Raw genomic sequence first — 23,480 nt, 5'->3', positions numbered from 1 at the left:
ATTAATATTTTATAATATATTCTTTAATATATTATATATTAAATATTTTCTTCTTAGATAAGTTTATATTATAATACTGAAAGTGAAATTCTTTTGTATGAAATTCTCCTTTCAAGAAAATTTCGAGAAAATTTTGATGATGAAAAATAGAAATAAAACATTTTAATAAGTGTTTTTAATTGTTAAATTAATAAATTAAGTCTTAATTATAATATTTAATAATGAAGGTATTATCTATCATCAGAATCCTGAAAAACTCTTGATCATAGTCATTCAACTATGGAAGTATCAGTTTCTATTAGTTTTTAATAAAATTTTAAGATGTTTTAGAATAAATAAGGTCAAGAGAATGATTTTAAGTGTATAAATAAAGACATAAAATGTATTAACTTGAAGAAAGACGTGTATAAAGTAATCTTTCTCATCAAGGTAGTGAGCACAGATTTTAATGATAATTCTTTGAAGATTATATTATCTGGATTTATTTATATCTAATTATAAAAAAAATAAAATATTTTATACATTTTTCATCTTTAACGTGCCCAAAAATCCAAAAATTCATGCTACATATCGGAGACACATCTTACTTATAATGCTTTGATTGTATTCAAGTCTAATACTTTCGAAGGAATTGTTTAGCTTTGAAATATTTTATTAAATAAAAGAATTTAAATTATTTAAAGTTAGAATTGAAATGACAAATTTACTTATAGAAAAAGCTTAGAAAATGTTATAGAAATTTTAAAAAGATTGATGTAAGATATGGTTTTATGTAAAGTAATTGGTTTAGAGATACAAAACATCAAATTTTTTAGTAAATAAACGTTAATATAATCAAATTTCCAACCAATTTTCGTTAGGAAAAAGATATTACCACATTTTTTTCTAAAATTCTAACTTAATATTGTTTTCCCCTCTATAATTATATAGAGTATTAGTATTTAGAATAATCTTTAATAGGGGAGAAAATTATTAATATAAGGAAAACAATTTTAAGCATTTTTTCCCGTACATTTCATAATAAAGAGGATTTTCAAAAAAGTACTTTTGTTGATGCAATTTGCTGGAGGGAGCTATCTAAAGTGATAAATGGAAACATGCACTCTCAACAGAAAATAGAATGTCAAGAATAAAATACACAAAAAAAAATTATCAAAAATTTATTAGGCATAAATTTAAAGCCATATTCTATAATCTAAACCCGATATTCAACTCCAAAAGTATCATGTAAGTGGCTGTTATCCATGATTATTAATCAAACTTAGTGAGAGGTTCTAGATATTTCTTCTTATCTTCGCATATTATTTTTCCTCTAGATGAAAAAAATAAAAAAATAAATTTTGAAAATCCTCTTTACTTTTAAATCTTTAAAGTAATCAAAAACTTTCGTCATAAAATATATTTTAGTTTCTATTGTCAAGTATCAAAGTAAATTTCTTAGAATTATCAAGAAACAAAATCGAAGTAAAAATCGAAAGATTTAAATTATGTTATATCTGGTAAATAATTGTGTTTTTTTGCACAGAAATATGTCACATTACTCGTTTTCTACGTAGAAACATCAAAAGGACTAACTTATTTTCTACACATAAACATAAATAACACTACCTTGTCTTCTACAAAGAAACATGAAAAACACCACAAGTTTTCTATTTAGAAACGTAAAAAAAAATACTATTATTTTCTAAACTACTATGTAGAAAACAATGTTTTTGATGAGCGAGAGTTATAAAAATAACTACAGTTTATTAAATAACACTTATAACAATTTATTTTTATTTGAAGAAAATAATTGATATGTTACAGTCAAAACCCGTTTTTAGTTAGAACGCGTTTTAACTAGTTAAAACTAGTTTATACTGAATGTCTTTGTTAAAACCCGTTTTGTCTAGTTGAAACTAGTTTATACTGAATGTCTTTGTTAAAACCCGTTTTGTCTAGTTGAAACTAGTTTATACTGAATGTCTNAATTTGGTAGCATTTCGTTAATTTTTAAAAACTTATTTACATATATCTAAACACTATAGAGATATAAACGTCCAAAAAAGGGGGGAAAAAAACACATTCTGAAGATAAATATCGAAGAAATTTTTTGGAAACCTTTGCGGTTGAAGAAGCAAATGTAGCATAAATCTAATACAAAAAATAAAAAAATGTTAAAATACTGTTCTCTTCTGTTGAAGTAGAAAAAAACAAAAGAATAATCACAAATAGTTTCGTTGCTTAATGGATTTTTATTTTATTTATTTTTTCTCTAAAACAAACTGTTTTATTATTGAAAGAAAAATATAATTTTAAAAAATTAGCAAAAATTTTTATTTAAAAAAAAATCTAAAAATATGACTAATTTGAACGATTGTAAACTTCCTTTTTAATTTTTTCATAGTCTTACTATTAATAGAAATTAGTGATATCGAACGTTTGACATAATGATTATAAAAATTTCAATTACTAAAATGATTGTTACGTCATAAATTTAAAAAAACCGTCATTTTGTCGTTGTTTTTATTTATAAAATGACAAAAATAAATAAATTTTTACAAAATTAAAAAAAAAAAGTATTAGATCTAAATTTTACGTGTATTTTTATGAAACTAATTTAAGCATGAAAGTAATTTTAAAAAACATAATAAATAAATTTTCGATAATAATTTAACGACTTTTTGCTTTTATTAATTCTGAAACACTGTAAAACAATTAAATAAAATATAATTTTTAAGGAAAAAAACGGCAAAATATAGTAAAAAATGTAAAAATTGCAATTATTTTCAACTGCTGGAATATAATTACTATCAGGTGGTAGAGCATACTCGAGGGTCTAGGCTGAAGAAAGGAAGAGTGAGGGGATGAGCAGGAGAATAAGAAAGAGAACAGAAGTTCCCAGGAGGTTACTGAGCAGATAGAATAAATGAGAAAGTATGAAAAATAAATATGATATTTGTTGGAAATGTTTATATAGTAGTTGTAATTACATAAAGTAACAGATTCGCTATAAGAAAGTAGTGGGACGGTATATTGAAAGGCAATACAGATCAAAAGTAGTATTTACAAGCATCATGAAGGATAGAAAACCGCTGGCTTCAGGTGACAAGATAAAAACTTACGTAGAAATGGTGATGAAAAACAGAAACTGGATGTTCAATTTGTCAAAAAAGTAACAAAGAACCCTCGAAAAATAATACATATAGATGAAAATGGCAAAAATTTTAAATTTTCCGTTATTTTTTTCGTTTTCTGATTATAAATAGAAAACACTGAAATCGAACATTTGACGTAACAATGATTTTAAAAATTTAAATTTAGAAAAAACGGTCATTTATAATTTAATTTTTTTTGTCGTTCTTTAGTCATGTCATTTTTATTAAATTAAATTTAATATATTAAAATGCTTTAAAAATTTATCAAAAATAGAGATAAAGATAAAACCTGTAGATTTAAAATATTTATTTTCTTCGTAAATATAATTTTTTTTTCTTTTTTACAAAATTAATCTATACAACAGAGAAATGTTATAAAAACATTAAGTGTTCTCTAATTATTAATGAATTTTCTACTTTTATTAATTCTAAACTCAACACTCAGAATATTGACGATATACATATATATTTTGAGTGGTGTAAAAATATTTTTTTTACTACTTTCAATTGATTTTCCTCCTTCGAAACTGTTGCAGCTGTTCCAAATTTCTTGCAACAAGACATTTTTTATACATATATATATATTTTTCCCCCTATTTCCTTGCTAAAATAAGTATTATAAATGATGTGTTTTCTTTATAAACTATAAGAATATCATGTTGTTTGTTTAATAATTTTTTTAATATAAAATAAATAAATATTTTTAACTTTTTATATGACACGTTCTCAGATATACTTTTATGCTTTTTAATTTTATAATAATATTTTCTAAATGTAATTTATGTAAAATTAGTTAACATAAATTAAATCTATAATGTTTATTTTAATAAAATGCCTGATATAATCAGAGCTTGATTTGCACGTAAGCAACAGCTTAGGGTTTTCTGTTGTAAGTCTATAGATTAGGGCCTCACATTTTTACATTTAATCATTTATTCAGAGAAAGGAAAGGAGCCTGTTATATGTTTTAGCTTAGCATAGAAAGTGTTAAATATTTTAAAAAATTTTAGTGTATAAAATTTAAAATTTTTGTATAAAAAAAAAACATTTTATAAAAGTTTACGTAATTTTCACTAGAAATTATTATTATTTTTTTAATTTAAAAAGTAACTTTTAATTAAAACTTTAAAATTAAAAAACAAAAACGTAATTTTATAATTTAATTGTAATTTTTTTTAAATTTGAACTTAAGAAAAATTTTAAAAAACTACAAAAAAAAATTGTAAATTTTTAGAAGTTCGCAATTTTTTTTCATAAAAAAATTGGTAATGTCCATTATTTGCAGGTTATTTTGTATACATCTTTGCTCAAAACAAATTCTAGAACAAAATAGCCGCTATTTAGAGGTGTAAACAGTGTCCGTTATTGTGAGGTGGCCATTGTTGCGAGGTGTTCGTTATGGAACTTTATATACGGTACAATATATACAATTTAATTTTTGTAATTTTTTAACTAAAATTATAAATTTAAAAACAATTTTTAATGATTTTTTATAAGCTTTTATAAATCTGTATTTTTTTACAGANTGTAAAATAAATAAATGAAATTAATTTTGTTTTAATTTTAAAACTTTTAATAATCTAAATTAAAATGTTAATATGATTATTGTTAAATAATTAAATTAAAGTAGAGTACCGTACATAAAATTTATTTTACTTAAACAATTAATTTTAATAATATAAAAATTTTTCAAATTTTAAATGTATAGATTCAATTTAAATTTTTTAAATAATAAAAATGATGATATATTAAGTATTTAATTATTTTATAAAAATAATTTTAAAAAAATACATTTAGATAATTTATTATTTTAATAGAAAGAAATTACAGAAATTTAATCATAAAAATAATAATTTAGTTGCATGAGAATTTTAAAGAATAAATAATAACCTTATTGTTGTAAGTGTTACCATGTAGTGTATATTTAAAAAATTATATTTTTTTCTGTAATTTATTTTAAAAAATTACGTAATAAATATTTAATAAGCAGAAAGGAAAATCATTAATCAGATCTGTTTCACAATTACCAAAAATTATCATCTCTTATCACCTTAGAAAAGAATAAAAATCAATACAACTGATGAAATTCATCTCCTGTTTACATTTCTTTCATGCTTTATAACTATAAAAAAAATTGAGCAAATTTGCTGGTTTTTTTTATGTGTCGCCGTTTTTAGTAAAAACTTATAAATTTGTCGTAAAATTAGCTAGTGTCTGCATAATATTATCATTATAACACATACACCTTATGTTGCTAAGAACCTACAGTAAAGTAGATTCTCAGCAACATAAGGTGTACAGTACGTGTTATAATATTTAATGAGTCTAAGTATATGTTGAAGTGTAATATTATCATTTTTAATATGAAATTTTGCTGCAAAATTATCCATTTCAGTATAAAATTACGTACAGTACACCTGACAATTTCTTGCAACGTTTTTTGATTCTTGCTAATGTTTTCTTACAAAATTTCGAATTTTACAGGTAAATATACTGTACATTATTTACACTTATACATTTTTTTTTTTTTTAAGTCTCTTGTGTACAAATGAAAAATTTTCCATCATCACATTTATTGAAAATGGTTTACGTGTATACGATACATTTATACCAGCTACTAAAAAATTTATTTTTGGCCTGTATTGTACGTGTGCATCATAAATCGAAAAATATAATGAATAAAAATAATAACCATATTTAAATATTAATATTTTATTTTATTAAACTAGTTGTAAAAATAATATAGAAGGCGAAAAATGTATTTTTTTTAAAAATATTTTTGAGTCAATTAATTAACTGTAAAGAATGATGCATAATTATTTTTCCCATTTACATAAAATTAATGTTTATTTCTGTGTAATTACAATAATAATTTAATAATTGACATAAATGTATGTTCATTTATATGTTAATATTTTGACAGTGTCATAAGTTCGAACAGGACCGGATTTACACACAAACTAAAACTACATTTTAGGATTTCACGCTTTTAAATTCATTAGGAGAAAAGACCTTTAATGATTACAACAAAAAAACTGCATATAAATATACAGTAGAGCGTCGTTTATCCGAAAGTCGGTTATCCGAAAGAATTCCAATTGGCAAATTTCAATTTTCGTTAGTGCTGTGGCGCTGCAATCTTTGGCTATGTCTTGGGCTACTCAAATATTTTACGTTTTTGATACTAAATTAAGTTCTAAAGTATAATTTTTTATTGTTTTTATATTTTTCAATATATTTATTTTGTTTGTACAAAATAAAGAAATCATTTTTAACGATACAATAGTCACGATTATTATTTTAAAAAGTTTACGTTAGGCTTAACATCGACGAAAATTCAACGCGAAGCGACACGCAACGAAGAAAAATTTCAACACGGGATAGGTTAATATATTTTTTCGTACATAATCGGTTATCCGAAAAATAAGTTATCCGAACAACCGCATTCCCCAATTGATTCGGATAAACGACGCTCTACTGTATTATACAGTCAAATCTCCAATAACGGCTACCTCTAAACGGCGGCCGTTTTTATTTTCAGAAGCGTTTCTTTTCGAAATGCATAACTTCCAAACAATGGGCATCTTTATGTTTCCGTCAGTGACCATTGCTCAAGGGTTTGATTGTATACATAGATCTTTCTACGCATGATTAAAAGATTTAAATCCATTAAGAATGATTTATTTTTTTTTTTAATTCAATTATAACAATAAAATAAGCTCAAATAAACGCAAAAGCTTGCAAAATTATCATCTGAAATATTATCCAATTATCCGTAAAAAAAGATATGACACATTCTTGGCTGATTGCCAAGTAGGAAGACATCTTACTCGATCGAACATTTGATTCATGTTGATGTATTAACTTAAGAACGATTTATTTAATTAAAAAGTTTTCTCAATATTCATCATTACAAATTATTATTCTTAAAACATTTTTTCATGATAATTATAAAAGAAAAATTATTTTAAGAGCTGAAATATAAAGAAAAAAAATTACTTCAGATGATTTGAGTCTTCACGCCTTCATTCGGCCTTAAGTGTATTAAATTATGATCCAAAATAGCCTTAAAAGTATTCAGAATTATTGATAACTTAATTTAAAAAATAAAATTTTATATTAATTGAATTAATTTTTAAAATATGCTTGCAATTTTTAAGAAAGAAAACGTGTCATCGTGTCGATATGTGTAGGCTACGGTCGAAACATCTTGTCCTACTTATGAATTTTTTTTTATTAATCTGACTAAATTAATTTATTTAAATATGCTTTTTTAATTTTTTTAATCCAAAATATGAAGATATTTACAAATTATTTAACGTTTATGATAATTTAATAATAAAACTCACTATAAACTTCTATAGCTTTACGTTACCATAAGAGAACCTCCCTTAAAGTTACTGTATCCTTAACTTGCTTAGTTACATAAGAGAATCTATTCGATATATATTAATATCTTATATTTATAGAACATAAAAGACCATTTTTACAAATTTCTAACTAATTTTTTATCATAAATTGTGGCCATATAGGGGAGACCGGGGCAACTTCGGCATGCGGGGCAAGTTTGTCAAGCGCTTTTTTTCAAAAACAAATTAAAAGGAGACTTTGGTTATAGGTTAGGCAGTTGAGTTTTATTAATGGCTTGTTGAGTGTAGTGTTTTTATTGTTCTCCAACAAGCGTAGTTGAATTATAAAGCAAATTTTCATTTTTGTTCAATTTCATATAATATTTTTTTTCCATTTATATTGAATTGGCAGGTTTTGTTATAATTCCATGATAACGAAAGTTACTTTTCCTGTTAGAAGGATGTAACTTCAACTTATTCACGTGGCCAGATCGTGGCTTGGCATTCTGTTCTCAGGGTTGTACTTAATGTTTCGAAATCATGACTAGCGGGGTAAGATCGGCAACATAAAGCCACATTAGAAGCAAAGGATAAAAATCAAACAGATGATAAATGAAAACATGTTTGCATTTGTTATTCATGTATATATGTCTTTGAACTTGCATTTCGTTGTAATAATATTAAATGGGTGTTGGATTTGTATTTCTTTGTTTTAATAGTGAATTCCAACTTATACATTGTTAATAACATAATTTTATATACGTGCCTATCTTGCCCCATTACTGTTGCCCCTATACCAGGGGCAACTTTAATAAAAATAATTAAAATAATTACAACTTTACAAAAAGAGAGAAGTTGCCGATCTTGCCCCTATACCCGGGGCAACTTCGTCAATTTCTCTCTTCTTGTAAAGTTGTAATTATTTTAATTATTTTTATTTCCAAACTGATTTTAACCAGTTCTATAGTAAGGTAACATTCCAATAGACAATATGCAAAGCTTTTTTTTCAGTTTACAGCAGTATTTATTACACAAAATTTAAGTAAAGCTTAACATGCCGATCTTGCCCCGGTCTCCCCTATTTATAGATTGAACTAGAAAAATGTGATTTCTAAGCCACGTGCTTTACATGGATCTTTACTTATTCCAGCAGTAGCAATTCTATTTGTACATTAATTGATAAACAAAAAGATAAATTCATCCTTGTTGCATCTCTTCATTTTTTAAGTAAAGCTGATTCATTTGCCAAGAAATAAGTCGCTAAGAAGGACAGTATATAAGGGCATTATCGCCAGATTTTAATGCCTTCAAGTGAAAATATTTTAGAATTCTGTTCTAGAAATTCGAGAATCAAATCTCGAACTCTCAATTTTTCTATTTGTTCGTTTCTTTGTTCAGAAATTCTGGCACGATTCGCTGATTCGATGCCAATTCTTGAGGCAGCACATCTCTAAATCTGTTTACTTTATCCATAAACTAAACTATTAACAAGCAATTGTTTATTCGCATGGTCACAATGCCGGGCTGCAATTTTTAATCATATTTTTAATTTATTTAATTTAAAATGTATGCTCTCCACCTCAAATTTGGTAGTGGCTTGCCCCTGTACCTCATACTTTTCCTGCTAGCAATTGAGTCGTGCCGGTCATCTAGTTAACTCTTTCAGGGAAATTTTGAATTGAAATAAAGTGACTTCTAGAGCAAAGGCATCTAAAACCCTTTATTTCTGCTTACGTAAACTTCTTGTGTATTCCCTTCTATTTATACTTGAAATTATTTAAATTTTTAACATTGTTGATTGGATGAAAGATAGAAACACGTAACAAAGTCGAATTTATAGTCACGCTGATTGGTCAAATCCATTTAAATCACTCACAAGATAAACAACATTGTTTCAAATTAATAATAAGAACAAGGTAATTTTTTAACCTTATCCTAATTATTTTATGGATCTTATAACTGAAAAACTGCAGTAGAAAGTACCGTTACGTTTTATTAAATGAGCGTATTTCTCAAGTAATGACATATATAGTGTAATGAGTGAGTGAATCTCTAAACTCTATCATATATGCAGATATAACTGGGATATAAGATATGTTATATATAGATTCAGACTGTAACAGAAATTTTAGAAAAATTTTACATAAGAATAAACAGTCCTCTGCTAAATTTTTAAAAGTTAAGAAGATTAAATGAAGTTACGCTCTTGTAACTAGCGTAACACCCTGTCATATCAATAAGTCAAATCTGTGTTACTGTATAACTTTAAAAGTATATTCAGTAAATTTTAGTGCACATCATATTTGAAATTTTAAAGTTATTCAAATAGACCAATCAAATCGAGCGTGACGTAAAACTCGACTCTCTTATGACGTGTCTTACGTAAATGTGTGTCATTGGATGTAATTGCTATTCCCTAACGGTCAGAGAGTGACGTACAGTACATCGCACGGAATTATTTATTTCTCATTAAAATTCTATTTTAATAAGTTTTCATTTATAAAATATTTATTATATTCTTTATTATTTTATCATAAAATTTTAGTAATTATCGATTATAGTTCTAGTTAATTAAACTAGACTTAAATGCATTTACTAGATATTTAAGTTATGGATTATATTTTAATGCGGAAAGTTAATTAATCAATTACTTGTACTTTAATATAATTTACTAATAAATATAAAAGCTTCTGATTGGCCCAAAAATGTAAAATTTTTGAATTTTTTTTTGGGGGGAAAGACCATACAGAAGTATTGTTTCATATAACATCTAAATTTTGCTACGGTATTAATAGTGTTATCTTTGCCCAATTAAGGACATATAAATAACACTAATTTAATTTTTTAATTAAAAATATCTGACCTTTGACCTGTTACGTTTATTCTATACAAAGAATGCCCGAATTTGCTCAAAATCCTAATTCAAAATAAACAAATAATTTAAAAAATATGGCTAATATAATGTGAAAATACGTAAAATTCTTCACAAAATTCCATAATTTGTATACTTTAAATTAATATATATAACAACGTAGTGATGTTACGCGTAACATCTAAAAAACGAAAACACGTTTCTTCTGTACAAAACGTAGAGCGTAGCGGACAGACACTCAAAAAAAATTGCAAATTACCTTTATAATTATCGTCATTACTTATTAAATTATACATTATTTCAGTAACATTTTTTAATATGGAATTTAAGAAATTTTTCAAACTTTTTCAATAAATTAAAAAAAAATAATAAATATTTTATTTTTTATAAATTGACAAATCTATATTTTATACACAAACAGACAGACTAACAGACGTTTATATTATTAATACACTTACTGCTTTTGTTTGGTTATTACGTGTAACATTGTCTAAACAGTTTTAATACAGTAAAAATACGTAAATATAGCTTTTATGCGTAACAAAACATATTTAAGGTGTCTGTCCATCACGCACTAAGCATAACATTACATTATATGAATATAGAATTATAGATTTTGAAGGTTTTTTTTAAATTAAAAAGAAAAAAAAAGCACATTTGGTTTGTCTGTCCGATACGCTCTACGTCTCGTTACAACGTAAGGGACAATAAAAAATTGCAAAACGCCGGTATAAATAATTATTAATTACAGTAATAAAGTACTATTTTATGTATTTTTAATTATAAAATAAAAATAATAACAATTAAAAAAGTAAATACAGTCGAATCATCTCCCAACAACGGCCACTTTTTATGTTTCCTAAAGAGGTTTGACAGAACATACGTAATACAAATTAACGAATCTATATTTAATAACAGAAAAACAGACGTTTACATTATTAAATATGGAAATAATTAAGCAATGCTGCCGCAACAAACAAGTTGCAATGCTATATGATTGTTAAACATTTAAGTTTGCAAGCGAAACGAATTTTTTCAATTTGCAAGAAAAACTTATTATCATGTTACGTTGAACGAGTTATTTTAATGTTTAAATATTTAATTTTCAATGAAATTCTGGATAATATATTACTTTAAAATTATTAAAATTCGATAAAATATTAAAAGGAAATACCGCAAAATAATTGAAACATAATAGCGTTGAATTACTTAAGAAGAGCTTTTAAATCAGAAATAAACATTAATTATAGTCTAATTGTACTAGTAAATTGTAATTTATAAAAATTAAATAAGTATTCTTTAAACATTCGAAAAAAAGCGGAATTTTATTTTAAAATGTCACTAAATTTCTTTACTAAAAAATTGCAAAATGTTACGAAAAAAATACAAAATGTCAGTAAATTTTACACAAAATGTCACTTTAAAATGTTACGAAAAAAATACAAAATGTCAGTAAATTTTACACAAAATGTTACTNTAAACAGAACTCTAGAACTGAAATTGAACAGAACTCTAGAACTGAAATTAAACAGAACTCTAGAACTGAAATTGAACAGAACTCTAGAACTGAAATTAAACAGAACTCTAGAACTGAAATTGAACAGAACTCTAGAACTGAAATTAAACAGAACTCTAGAACTGAAATTGAACAGAACTCTAGAACTGAAATTAAACAGAACTCTAGAACTGAAATTGAACAGAACTCTAGAACTGAAATTAAACAGAACTCTAGAACTGAAATTGAACAGAACTCTAGAACTGAAATTAAACAGAACTCTAGAACTGAAATTGAACAGAACTCTAGAACTGAAATTAAACAGAACTCTAGAACTGAAATTGAACAGAACTCTAGAACTGAAATTAAACAGAACTCTAGAACTGAAATTGAACAGAACTCTAGAACTGAAATTAAACAGAACTCTAGAACTGAAATTGAACAGAACTCTAGAACTGAAATTAAACAGAACTCTAGAACTGAAATTGAACAGAACTCTAGAACTGAAATTAAACAGAACTCTAGAACTGAAATTGAACAGAACTCTAGAACTGAAATTAAACAGAACTCTAGAACTGAAATTGAACAGAACTCTAGAACTGAAATTAAACAGAACTCTAGAACTGAAATTGAACAGAACTCTAGAACTGAAATTAAACAGAACTCTAGAACTGAAATTGAACAGAACTCTAGAACTGAAATTAAACAGAACTCTAGAACTGAAATTGAACAGAACTCTAGAACTGAAATTAAACAGAACTCTAGAACTGAAATTGAACAGAACTCTAGAACTGAAATTAAACAGAACTCTAGAACTGAAATTGAACAGAACTCTAGAACTGAAATTAAACAGAACTCTAGAACTGAAATTGAACAGAACTCTAGAACTGAAATTAAACAGAACTCTAGAACTGAAATTGAACAGAACTCTAGAACTGAAATTAAACAGAACTCTAGAACTGAAATTGAACAGAACTCTAGAACTGAAATTAAACAGAACTCTAGAACTGAAATTGAACAGAACTCTAGAACTGAAATTAAACAGAACTCTAGAACTGAAATTGAACAGAACTCTAGAACTGAAATTAAACAGAACTCTAGAACTGAAATTGAACAGAACTCTAGAACTGAAATTAAACAGAACTCTAGAACTGAAATTGAACAGAACTCTAGAACTGAAATTAAACAGAACTCTAGAACTGAAATTGAACAGAACTCTAGAACTGAAATTAAACAGAACTCTAGAACTGAAATTGAACAGAACTCTAGAACTGAAATTAAACAGAACTCTAGAACTGAAATTGAACAGAACTCTAGAACTGAAATTAAACAGAACTCTAGAACTGAAATTGAACAGAACTCTAGAACTGAAATTAAACAGAACTCTAGAACTGAAATTGAACAGAACTCTAGAACTGAAATTAAACAGAACTCTAGAACTGAAATTGAACAGAACTCTAGAACTGAAATTAAACAGAACTCTAGAACTGAAATTGAACAGAACTCTAGAACTGAAATTAAACAGAACTCTAGAACTGAAATTGAACAGAACTCTAGAACTGAAATTAAACAGAACTCTAGAACTGAAATTGAACAGAACTCTAGAACTGAAATTAAACAGAACTCTAGAACTGAAATTGAACAGAACTCTAGAACTGAAATTAAACAGAACTCTAGAACTGAAATTGAACAGAACTCTAGAACTGAAATTAAACAGAACTCTAGAACTGAAATTGAACAGAACTCTAGAACTGAAATTAAACAGAACTCTAGAACTGAAATTGAACAGAACTCTAGAACTGAAATTAAACAGAACTCTAGAACTGAAATTGAACAGAACTCTAGAACTGAAATTAAACAGAACTCTAGAACTGAAATTGAACAGAACTCTAGAACTGAAATTAAACAGAACTCTAGAACTGAAATTGAACAGAACTCTAGAACTGAAATTAAACAGAACTCTAGAACTGAAATTGAACAGAACTCTAGAACTGAAATTAAACAGAACTCTAGAACTGAAATTGAACAGAACTCTAGAACTGAAATTAAACAGAACTCTAGAACTGAAATTGAACAGAACTCTAGAACTGAAATTAAACAGAACTCTAGAACTGAAATTGAACAGAACTCTAGAACTGAAATTAAACAGAACTCTAGAACTGAAATTGAACAGAACTCTAGAACTGAAATTAAACAGAACTCTAGAACTGAAATTGAACAGAACTCTAGAACTGAAATTAAACAGAACTCTAGAACTGAAATTGAACAGAACTCTAGAACTGAAATTAAACAGAACTCTAGAACTGAAATTGAACAGAACTCTAGAACTGAAATTAAACAGAACTCTAGAACTGAAATTGAACAGAACTCTAGAACTGAAATTAAACAGAACTCTAGAACTGAAATTGAACAGAACTCTAGAACTGAAATTAAACAGAACTCTAGAACTGAAATTGAACAGAACTCTAGAACTGAAATTAAACAGAACTCTAGAACTGAAATTGAACAGAACTCTAGAACTGAAATTAAACAGAACTCTAGAACTGAAATTGAACAGAACTCTAGAACTGAAATTAAACAGAACTCTAGAACTGAAATTGAACAGAACTCTAGAACTGAAATTAAACAGAACTCAAGAGTTAAATAGCTAAAATTGAACAGAACTCTAGAACTGAAATTAAACAGAACTCAAGAGTTGAATAGCTGAAATTGAACAGAACTCTAGAACTGAAATTGAACAGAATTGAACAGAACTCTAGAACTGAAATTAAACAGAACTCGAGAGTTGAAATTGAACAGAACTCTAGAACTGAAATTGAACAGAACTTAAGCAAAGAAATTGAACGGAACGAAACAGAACAGAACTTGAACAAAACGAAAGAAATGGAATTGAATAGAGCAGAAATTGAAATATTGCGTAGACGTTCGTAGTTAAAATTTAAAAACTGAAAATGTAATTCAATAAAATTTACAATTTTTTTTAATATTTTTATATTCTAAATCAATATTAATTTTTTAAATCTATTATTATTATTATTATTATTAGTTACAAAATCGTTATTTTAAATTAATTTAAAAAATATAATTAGCCTTGAGAGAAAATTGATTCCATTTACTTCAAGTATTGATTAGAAAACAAAACAGAAGGTTAAAATATTTCATTTCCTTCAACTGATAAACTCCCACTTGAGGAAATAAATTCTGATAGCTTTAACTTTATATTAAATAATTTATATATATTTTTTTTTTATTTACAATGTTAAATGACTAATTTTAATTTGTAAATCTAAAATATTTTAAAATTATTTTCGGAATTTCCTAATTTATTATTGAAAAAATAAAGTTAATACAAATCAATTCTTTTTAAAATATGCCTTTAAAATTTTATTTAATTTATGTGAATAATATTAATTCTTATATATATATATTTATAAATAAGTGTACTTTTATAAATAGAAAAAAAGCAATTTATCGAACAAAAAAAATCCAGCAACTAGTTGCGTAACTTTCCCGGCAAAAGAATTTAAATTGTTTGTAGCATCATTGGTTGTGATATTTTATTTTTAAAATGTTTTATATTATTTATTATAATTAAATAGCAAAAAGCTTAGTTTTGAGAGTAGGGCGAGTTTTATAAAAAATTTAAATGCTGATAACGAGTAAAATCGTCATTAAGTCTGACCTCACTCGAGATATGACGCATGATCCTCTATATCTACCCACCCCCTCAACCTTTAACCACCAAAATTTAATAGCATCAATTCCTCTAATACATAAACTTTTCTGCAAAATTTCAGATAATTTCGACAAAAATTACAGGAGTTATTAAGTTTCAAAGTGGGCGAACAAAAACGTACACCCCCACACACGTTAATATCAATACATACACGGGGGAAAAATATTGTATTTCTCGGCATTTTAACGTGTCCTGAATCCAAAAATGTAAAAATATTTGGGGGTCATTTTTTAGAAAATTAAAAAACTAATAAACAGTAAATAAAAATCAAATTTATAACTGGATAATTCTGTACAAATTTAGATCCTTTTTTTCGCATCTTGATAGCTTATAACTTCAAAAACCAAAGAGTTTACAGATTTTTAGGCGTTAAAATCCTTTTAAAAAATATAATAATTAATTATTTTGATTTATATTCAACAAGAAAACCGCAATTTTCTAAGAAAAGAGGCTTTTTTCTCGGCTCCATCATGAATAAACCATTTCAAACCACAATATAGAATAGCATGTGATGGTAGCTTACCGGAAGATTTATCGTGTGTGGTGGAATCATTAAATTTAATTATTTAACATTAAACTGTATTAATTTATTTAAATTTCTAAACAATAGATTTTAGGATATGTAAATAATTATTTAAAAATATTATTAAGTTGAAAAAAATCACAATTTTTAACTCTACTTAAGAAAAATAAATAAATGTTTTAGTTACAATACTAATGAGTATCAAGTATGTACAGTACAGTACATTCATTGTAATTAGGTAATGTTGTCTTCGTTTATTAATATTTGAGAGTTTCTTAGTTTTTAAATTTAATTTTCACAAATTGTTATTTTATTTAATATTATATAATAACTTAATAATAAACATATCAAGTTATAAATTTAAATTTCTAATAAAAATCACCTTATTTAAACATATGTCGTCTTCTTCAATATACGCGAGATAGATTATGTTAAAAATTCATTAATATGTAGGAAGATATGACGTTTTAATTGACGATTGGTTGGTAAAATAAAATGGGTGGAGTTACGTTTGTAAATTTAAATTTCTAATCAATCTTTATTATTTAATCTATTTATATATATAAATGAGGATTTTTCATTGTTTGTTTGTTTGTTTGTTCTCTATATACTCTTAGGACGGTCGATCAATTGTTACGAAATTCGGCAGTAACGTTTTACGTACTTATAACTTAGATAATGACGTACATCCCATTCTAAAATATTGATTGGATTTCTATAAACCAATCTCTATCTACATTCGATTTTGCTGGTTTTACATCTAACGCCATCTATCGACAAAAAATATATATAAAATAATAAACTAAATATAATACTTACAAAATGGATATCGTTTTTAAATATAGACTATATATTATATTCACTTAATTACTGTGACAATGATATAGCGCGTATTACAATAATAATATATCGCGAATTAGACACGCTATGTTATTACTGTAACAGGTAGCACATAACACTTGCCTGCGTAGAATCGAAAGTGTTACCCTGTGAAAAGTCTGTATTTAATTTTCCACATCTAACAACTTGGGTTTTTCATTTGTGAACGGTATTTTCTTAATTCTAATAAGTACCTTCCGGTAGCCAAGTGGATAAAACCACAGAACACCAGTAGTTAGTTGTGAGTTCGGGCATGGCCACGTAAAGTTTTCCTGGTTTTCTTCACGTTAGTAACACCTAAATAGTGTCCAGCTTCTCATAAAAGACTTCCAGGAATGCACCCCCCATCGGCAGATCGCTCACGTGTCGCATTGCCGTAACTAAATAAACCAAACAAATTTTTATGAGTGATTACTTATTGTGACATAGTCACAAAAGTAAGTTGCATAGTCACAATAAATATGTTTTAAGCGGATTTTGAAAATGCCGAGTTCAAATGTATGGTCCATTTTTTGCGATAATTGATTGGTTGGCAGTTTATCATTTGTTATTCGGCTGTCAATGGTACAGTTTCTCATAGTTAACATTAGGAAAAAGCATAAGGTATCACATTTTCAATTGGTGTCTACTTGATCGATAAAATTGTGTGCCATTTCGTACCATCGGAATATCGCAATAAATGTGACAATGGTAGGCTGAAATTACCAAACTCTTTATATGGTTTTCGTTTTAATGTTCGTTATATTATTGTATTTGATTTATATAACTATAAAGGTTATCTTACGTAAGGGTTTATCACACGGAGTGACCAATCTAAACACATTTTTAAAATTCTTTATTTCTTTACTATACACGACTTAAAGAATTTTAAAAATGTGTTAGATTGATCACTCGGTGTGAGAAAACCTTACGTAAGATAACCTTTATAGTTATATAAATCAAATACTATAATGTAATATAATAGAAGAGTTAGAAGTACGAAATAATCTAATAATATTAATGTTTGTTGTTGTTATCTTTTGCCCGGGCAACGACGTGCTCAACTGCTAGGTTTTTATGTATCTTAATAAACGTCATTGGGGAAAATAAAATACAGTCAAACCTCTGAACAATAGATGTCCACGGAAACAAAAAAATAGCCGTTGTTTGTTGGTGACTGTTGTTTTGAAGTTATTTTGTGTGCATTTCAAAAAGAAACGTTTCTAAAAAAATGGCAGTTATTTACAGGTAATATATAAATGTTTGTTTGTTTGTTTGTCTGTTCGCTATGCATTCCTAAGCCGTTCGACCCAATTGCTCGGCAAATATGTTAACATACTTCTAACTTAGATAATTCCATACATATCATCCGAAAATATTGATTCCGTTTTTCTAAATCAATTAATTTCTGTCTACTTTCTAGCCAGGTGACGTTTTCCGAGTTTTCTTCACGTCAGTATCACCTAAATGAGGGCCAGTTTCCCATTAAAGGTCTTCCAGGAGGCATCCCCTCGGCAGGTCACGTTGCCTTAACTAAATAAACCAAACTAATTTTAATAATTATTCTATAAATTCGCTATTTATGAGGACATGCTGCTCACTTAGTTTATAGACATTCTGATAATGTTTTTAAAATAGGTTTTACCACATATGTTTTGAAATTTACGATTACTAAAGCCGAATGTTACAAGCTAGTTACCTTATTAAAAAAAATATTAATAAATATTTTTCTTATAATGTAAATCATTTATAAAATAAGTGAACAAGGCTGAGCTTAAAGGATTGTATTTAGTGTTTCCCCTAATTTTGATGTATGTTTAACTATATTTAACTTAGATATGAATATTGTCAATTTTGTCAAAGTTAGCTTTAGGCAGGTTGCTTCAATATACAATTATCAATGACATATGAAGCTTATGCAAACATAGGAAATTCTGTTAATGACGAATGCACTACTGAGTTCGATTTATGAAATAAATTATAATACGTAAATATTATTAGAAATTCGAATATATTTACATAATAAACTATTTTAATTTATATATAGATCTAATTAATTATATTTATAATTTTAATAATTATATCTCATGTTTCCGCTACTGACTTTAAAACATTAGCAGAAGTGCACAGCTCATTACACTCTCAATAACGTATAATAAAGATTTCGAATCATTCATCATAGCAGGTATTTATTAGAAAGCAAGGTTTTATGCAGAACTACAGGCTTACTGCCTGTAGTTCTGTATAAAACCTTGCTTTCTATAGTTTTACTCGCTTTTATTGATTTGAAATATTTTTAAATGTATTGCAGATTTGTGTTTACACATTGTAATTCTTATATAAGCTTAATATATATATATATATATATTTAGTAACTGTAGGTGTTTGGGCTTAATTAATAAATGGTTTAATAATTTCAAAAAGTCTGTGGCTTTTTTGTGGTAAAAAACATATGTTAAAAGATGCCATTGCTGGTCAAAACTAATGTTACTTATACTTCTTTCGACGTAATACTTTTGCAATATATTGATACAACTATGTGTTAATATCATGTGTAACACATACCAAGGTACCAGTCTAAGGATTTCATTCATTTCAACTCTCTTTGATAGAGAAATTGCTGTAAAGATATATAAATCCCTTATATAGAAATCTGTTCATCCATGTCGTAAATTAATGGTGTAAATAAAGAGTTGCAAAGTGAATTGTTTCGTTGGACCTTCTCTTCTATGCCATTTTGCATAATTTTCAGAACAAACAATATTATAATTTAATACGTGGAAACAACATGACTACTGATATAAATAGTGTGACACCGTCAGAAATTTAGTGATAAGAGTTTGTAGTGTTTACGATCTGAATACCACAGAGATAATGTTAATTAAATGGTTATTGGTAAGAAAGAAATTGTCGACAGGTTGAGAAATAGAGCATCTTCCAGCCGTTCATGTCGTTAGGACATTGAGAAATTTGCTCTGATACAAGACTTAAATTTCTCAGTAATTCAACTTCAATATACTTGATTGAGAATATTGAATTTCTAAGAATGCTAGCATTGTTGAATAGAATAGTAAGCATCTAACTGTGCTAACATAGTAAAATTCTAAAACATAATCTATAAACATATGATATTCTTTACTTCTCGCCGTTCAAATTCCTATCTCTTTGACTAAAACATATAGACTTATAGTAATGAGTCCAGGCAATTAACATCACAAAGTCCAATCTCTATAAAGGATCTAGTGGATAAAAACACTGAACAGTGACAGTTGGTGTCTGGTTCTCACATCACCAAAAGTATGGTCGCGTGAAGTTATGCGGGTTTTCTTTACGTGTCTAACATCTAAATAGGGGCCTCCCTGGAGACACTCCTCGCCCATTTGTTGCATTGCCTTATACCATCAATCCAATTCAATCTCTACAGGATAGAGAATTTAAGTGAAGGAATCGATATTATTCTTGTAAAGGATTTGTAGTGCCATCTGGCTTTCGTCTGAGATTTTATTGCTTATAACGTTCGAAACGTTTAGTCCTACGAGAAAACAATTCTTTGACATCTGGATGGAGTATTTGAGAAAATAGAAATAATATGGATAATATGTATTTTATTGCTTCAGTAAAAAGTCTACTTTTATAAAATAGCATCTTAAGTTTACAGTTTTTAAATAACTTTAATCCAATTTTATAAAAAAATAATATAGAAATTTCTAGTTTAATCAGAGTTATCATCAACTAAAATCATATGAACAAAAAATTAAATATTCACGAATACCAAATGTTGTTTTATCCATTTACACAATTACGCTTATTAAGTACGAGTATTTAGAATAATCTAAAAAGAGAGCTGAGAAATATTTTTCCACTGTTTTAAAAGTATTATTGTATTGTACAATACATGTTTATTGTACTTACTGGATATAGTAATATTCTTTTCAGTGTTCAACAAGCATAGTTAAGAAAAAACAATAGTTATGTGAGTAAAGTAGCTAAAATTAAACTACGTAGAAAATAATCTTGTATTAAAAGATGACACTGCAGTGTACTCTTTCAATGGTTTAAACTGTCTACTGTACTTCTTCCCAGTCTCACCTATATATCTTAAGACAATGAGGTTTACTTTCTCGGCTCTGGTATATATAACAGAAGGGAAAGTGTGGCGATCGGTCATAAAGTAACTCGCCAATAGTTTTACATTTTTAAGGAACATGTAACGAAGTTTTATTTAATAAGGTGAAAATAATAAATACACTATTTACTTAACGAAGAAAACGAAGATTTTACTTCATTTCAAAGGCATGGCATCACTATCTGAAGTCATTAGCGAGGTTGCGGCCGAAGTTTTCATTTGTAAAACGTGAACGTCAAACGTCGAGCGGCGCTCGACGTTCGACGTTCACGTTTTACAAATGAAAACTTCGACCGCAACCTGGCTATTGTCTTTTCTTCTTTTCTTCGCTCTTTTTCTTTACTCTTGGCTCCTTATTTTAAATACTCCACACTGAACTGTTGTTTTTTCCCGTATATTATTGAATAGTTTTTATCTTCAAATATCTCATGCCGCATTGTATTAAATGCATAAACAACAATGACATTCATATACTATATATAGATATATCGCGACATTAAACTGGTAGGTGCTAACACGACATGCAGACGGCCGAATGGCCGAGCGGTTATAATGGCAACCTACTACTCGGAGGGACCCGGAATTGAATCCGTACGAGTCAAATAACCAGAGGAATTTATCGAGGGGAATAAATACATCGGGCTCATTCCATTATGCGCCCCATTGTTAGTCTGGACGAATCCATAATGGATTTGTTAAAAAAAAAAAAGGTCCTCTTTTTTGCCCACAGGGAAAAAAGAGTTTTAAAAAATTCACAGTTGTGTAATGCTATTATTAAAGATTCATGATATGTAAATTCTTATTTAACATATACATACGCAAAAAATATAATGTAATAAATCGATTTACAGTTCTAAAATTATACCTTTGTTAATATTATTCAGTATCTATTGTTAATTCACTTACAGGAGTTGATAATTAGCAGGAAATTTATGTAATTATTGTAATAATAGGGTAATTGTACCGTAATGAATAAGTATACGTAACATATGATATATAGANTAAGCAACTAAAATTAGTTAATATGCCTGAACTTTTATATAACGTTTCAGGTTCTAGATATGTAAGATGGGAAAAACAACAGAACAGAACTTGAACAAAACGAAAGAAATGGAATTGAATAGAGCAGAAATTGAAATATTGCGTAGACGTTCATAGTTAAAATTTAAAAACTGTATACAAAATGTAATTATTATTTACCTTAAATTCTGTTTTTAAAAACTTAATTTTTATTTATAAAAAAACCACAATAAATAAGGCATTTATAACTAATTACTTAGATAAAAAGATGATTCATTAACCTAATTTCTTGCGCATGGAATTAACGAAAAAATAAAGAAAACAATGTAACCTGATAGCAATAAAAAAAAACTGTATACGAGCCAAAATAGATCAATAATAACAGATAGAGGTTCTGGAAGGTTTTATTTATTTTCATTAATCAGAAACGTAACAGAAAGTGTTTGTGTGTGTACTGTATATATATAAATATACCTGTACTTTCTCTTTTCCCTATAGAAAATAAAACAATGTGTACGCCAACCGAGCAACATGTGGGTTAATCATCGATTTTAACTAGAAGCCAAAATTTTCTCTATTATTTACATGTGTAGCGCGGTGTTAAACGGTTAGAAACACACATACGAACCGTTAAAAATTCAAAACAAAAAAATACTACAACACTACAACATCCAAGGAATGGACATAAAATAGAGTACCTGGTAAGTTGCTCACTGGAAACAGAACTGACATTTACTCAATTGTTATATAAGATGACAGTAGCATAGTATTATTTTGAATTTTTTTACATATTACTCGAAATATTTTGCTATATTCTTACGCAAATTACTGTACGTGTACGCTTTGTATACTCACACGTGATACATCTGGTACACGGGATTTTGTTTGTAGACACACGGAAGACAATTAAAAAAACATTATGAAATACTGCACTAACCTCTGAATGTAGCCCTTGCTAATCGATCGGATTTGCCTGTCAATCCACTAACGAATCTGAGTTTAAATTTGAGAGCCATATTGCTTTAACCAGGTACACACAAAAGTCAAGTCAATCCAACATAGTGCGCTTTGCTAGACACGTATGAACCGGGTGCTCTCTTCTACAAAAGCTGTTGCTGGCCGTACTACCGCGCTTAACCACGCTATATTTGCTATTGGTCGATACGTCACTATGACAACGGAGGTAGAGTCTTCTGGATTGGTTGGAATGACGTCACTAAGCTGCACCCTTCACAATCAATAAGAGAATGTTTGAGAATGGATCGGGATGTAATTCATTCATGAAACGGAATTCAAACCCACTTGATGATTTTTCTTATATTTTAATAGTGATTTGTTATATAATGTTTTTTTTAATTTGTAAA

The 23,480-nt window shown here is 27.3% G+C and overlaps 1 protein-coding gene across 1 annotated transcript in view; it reads right to left on the bottom strand.

The window, feature by feature from the left end:
* LOC111624733 (otoferlin-like) overlaps nucleotides 1-23,269 on the bottom strand; it is a 169,561-nt gene extending 146,292 nt beyond the window's left edge. The window contains 1 exon segment of the mRNA XM_023367657.1: nucleotides 23,054-23,269. Within this exon segment, the coding sequence (XP_023223425.1) occupies nucleotides 23,054-23,132 (79 nt within the window). The 5' untranslated portion in view covers nucleotides 23,133-23,269.
* Nucleotides 23,270-23,480: the final 211 nt, after the last annotated feature.

This window comes from Centruroides sculpturatus, unplaced genomic scaffold (assembly GCF_000671375.1).
Source record: "Centruroides sculpturatus isolate CEXI.00-Female unplaced genomic scaffold, Cexi_2.0 scaffold396, whole genome shotgun sequence".
Lineage (NCBI taxonomy): Eukaryota > Metazoa > Arthropoda > Arachnida > Scorpiones > Buthidae > Centruroides > Centruroides sculpturatus.
The sequence above is the reverse complement of the archived record's forward strand: the minus strand, read 5'-3'. Positions and strand labels throughout refer to the sequence as shown.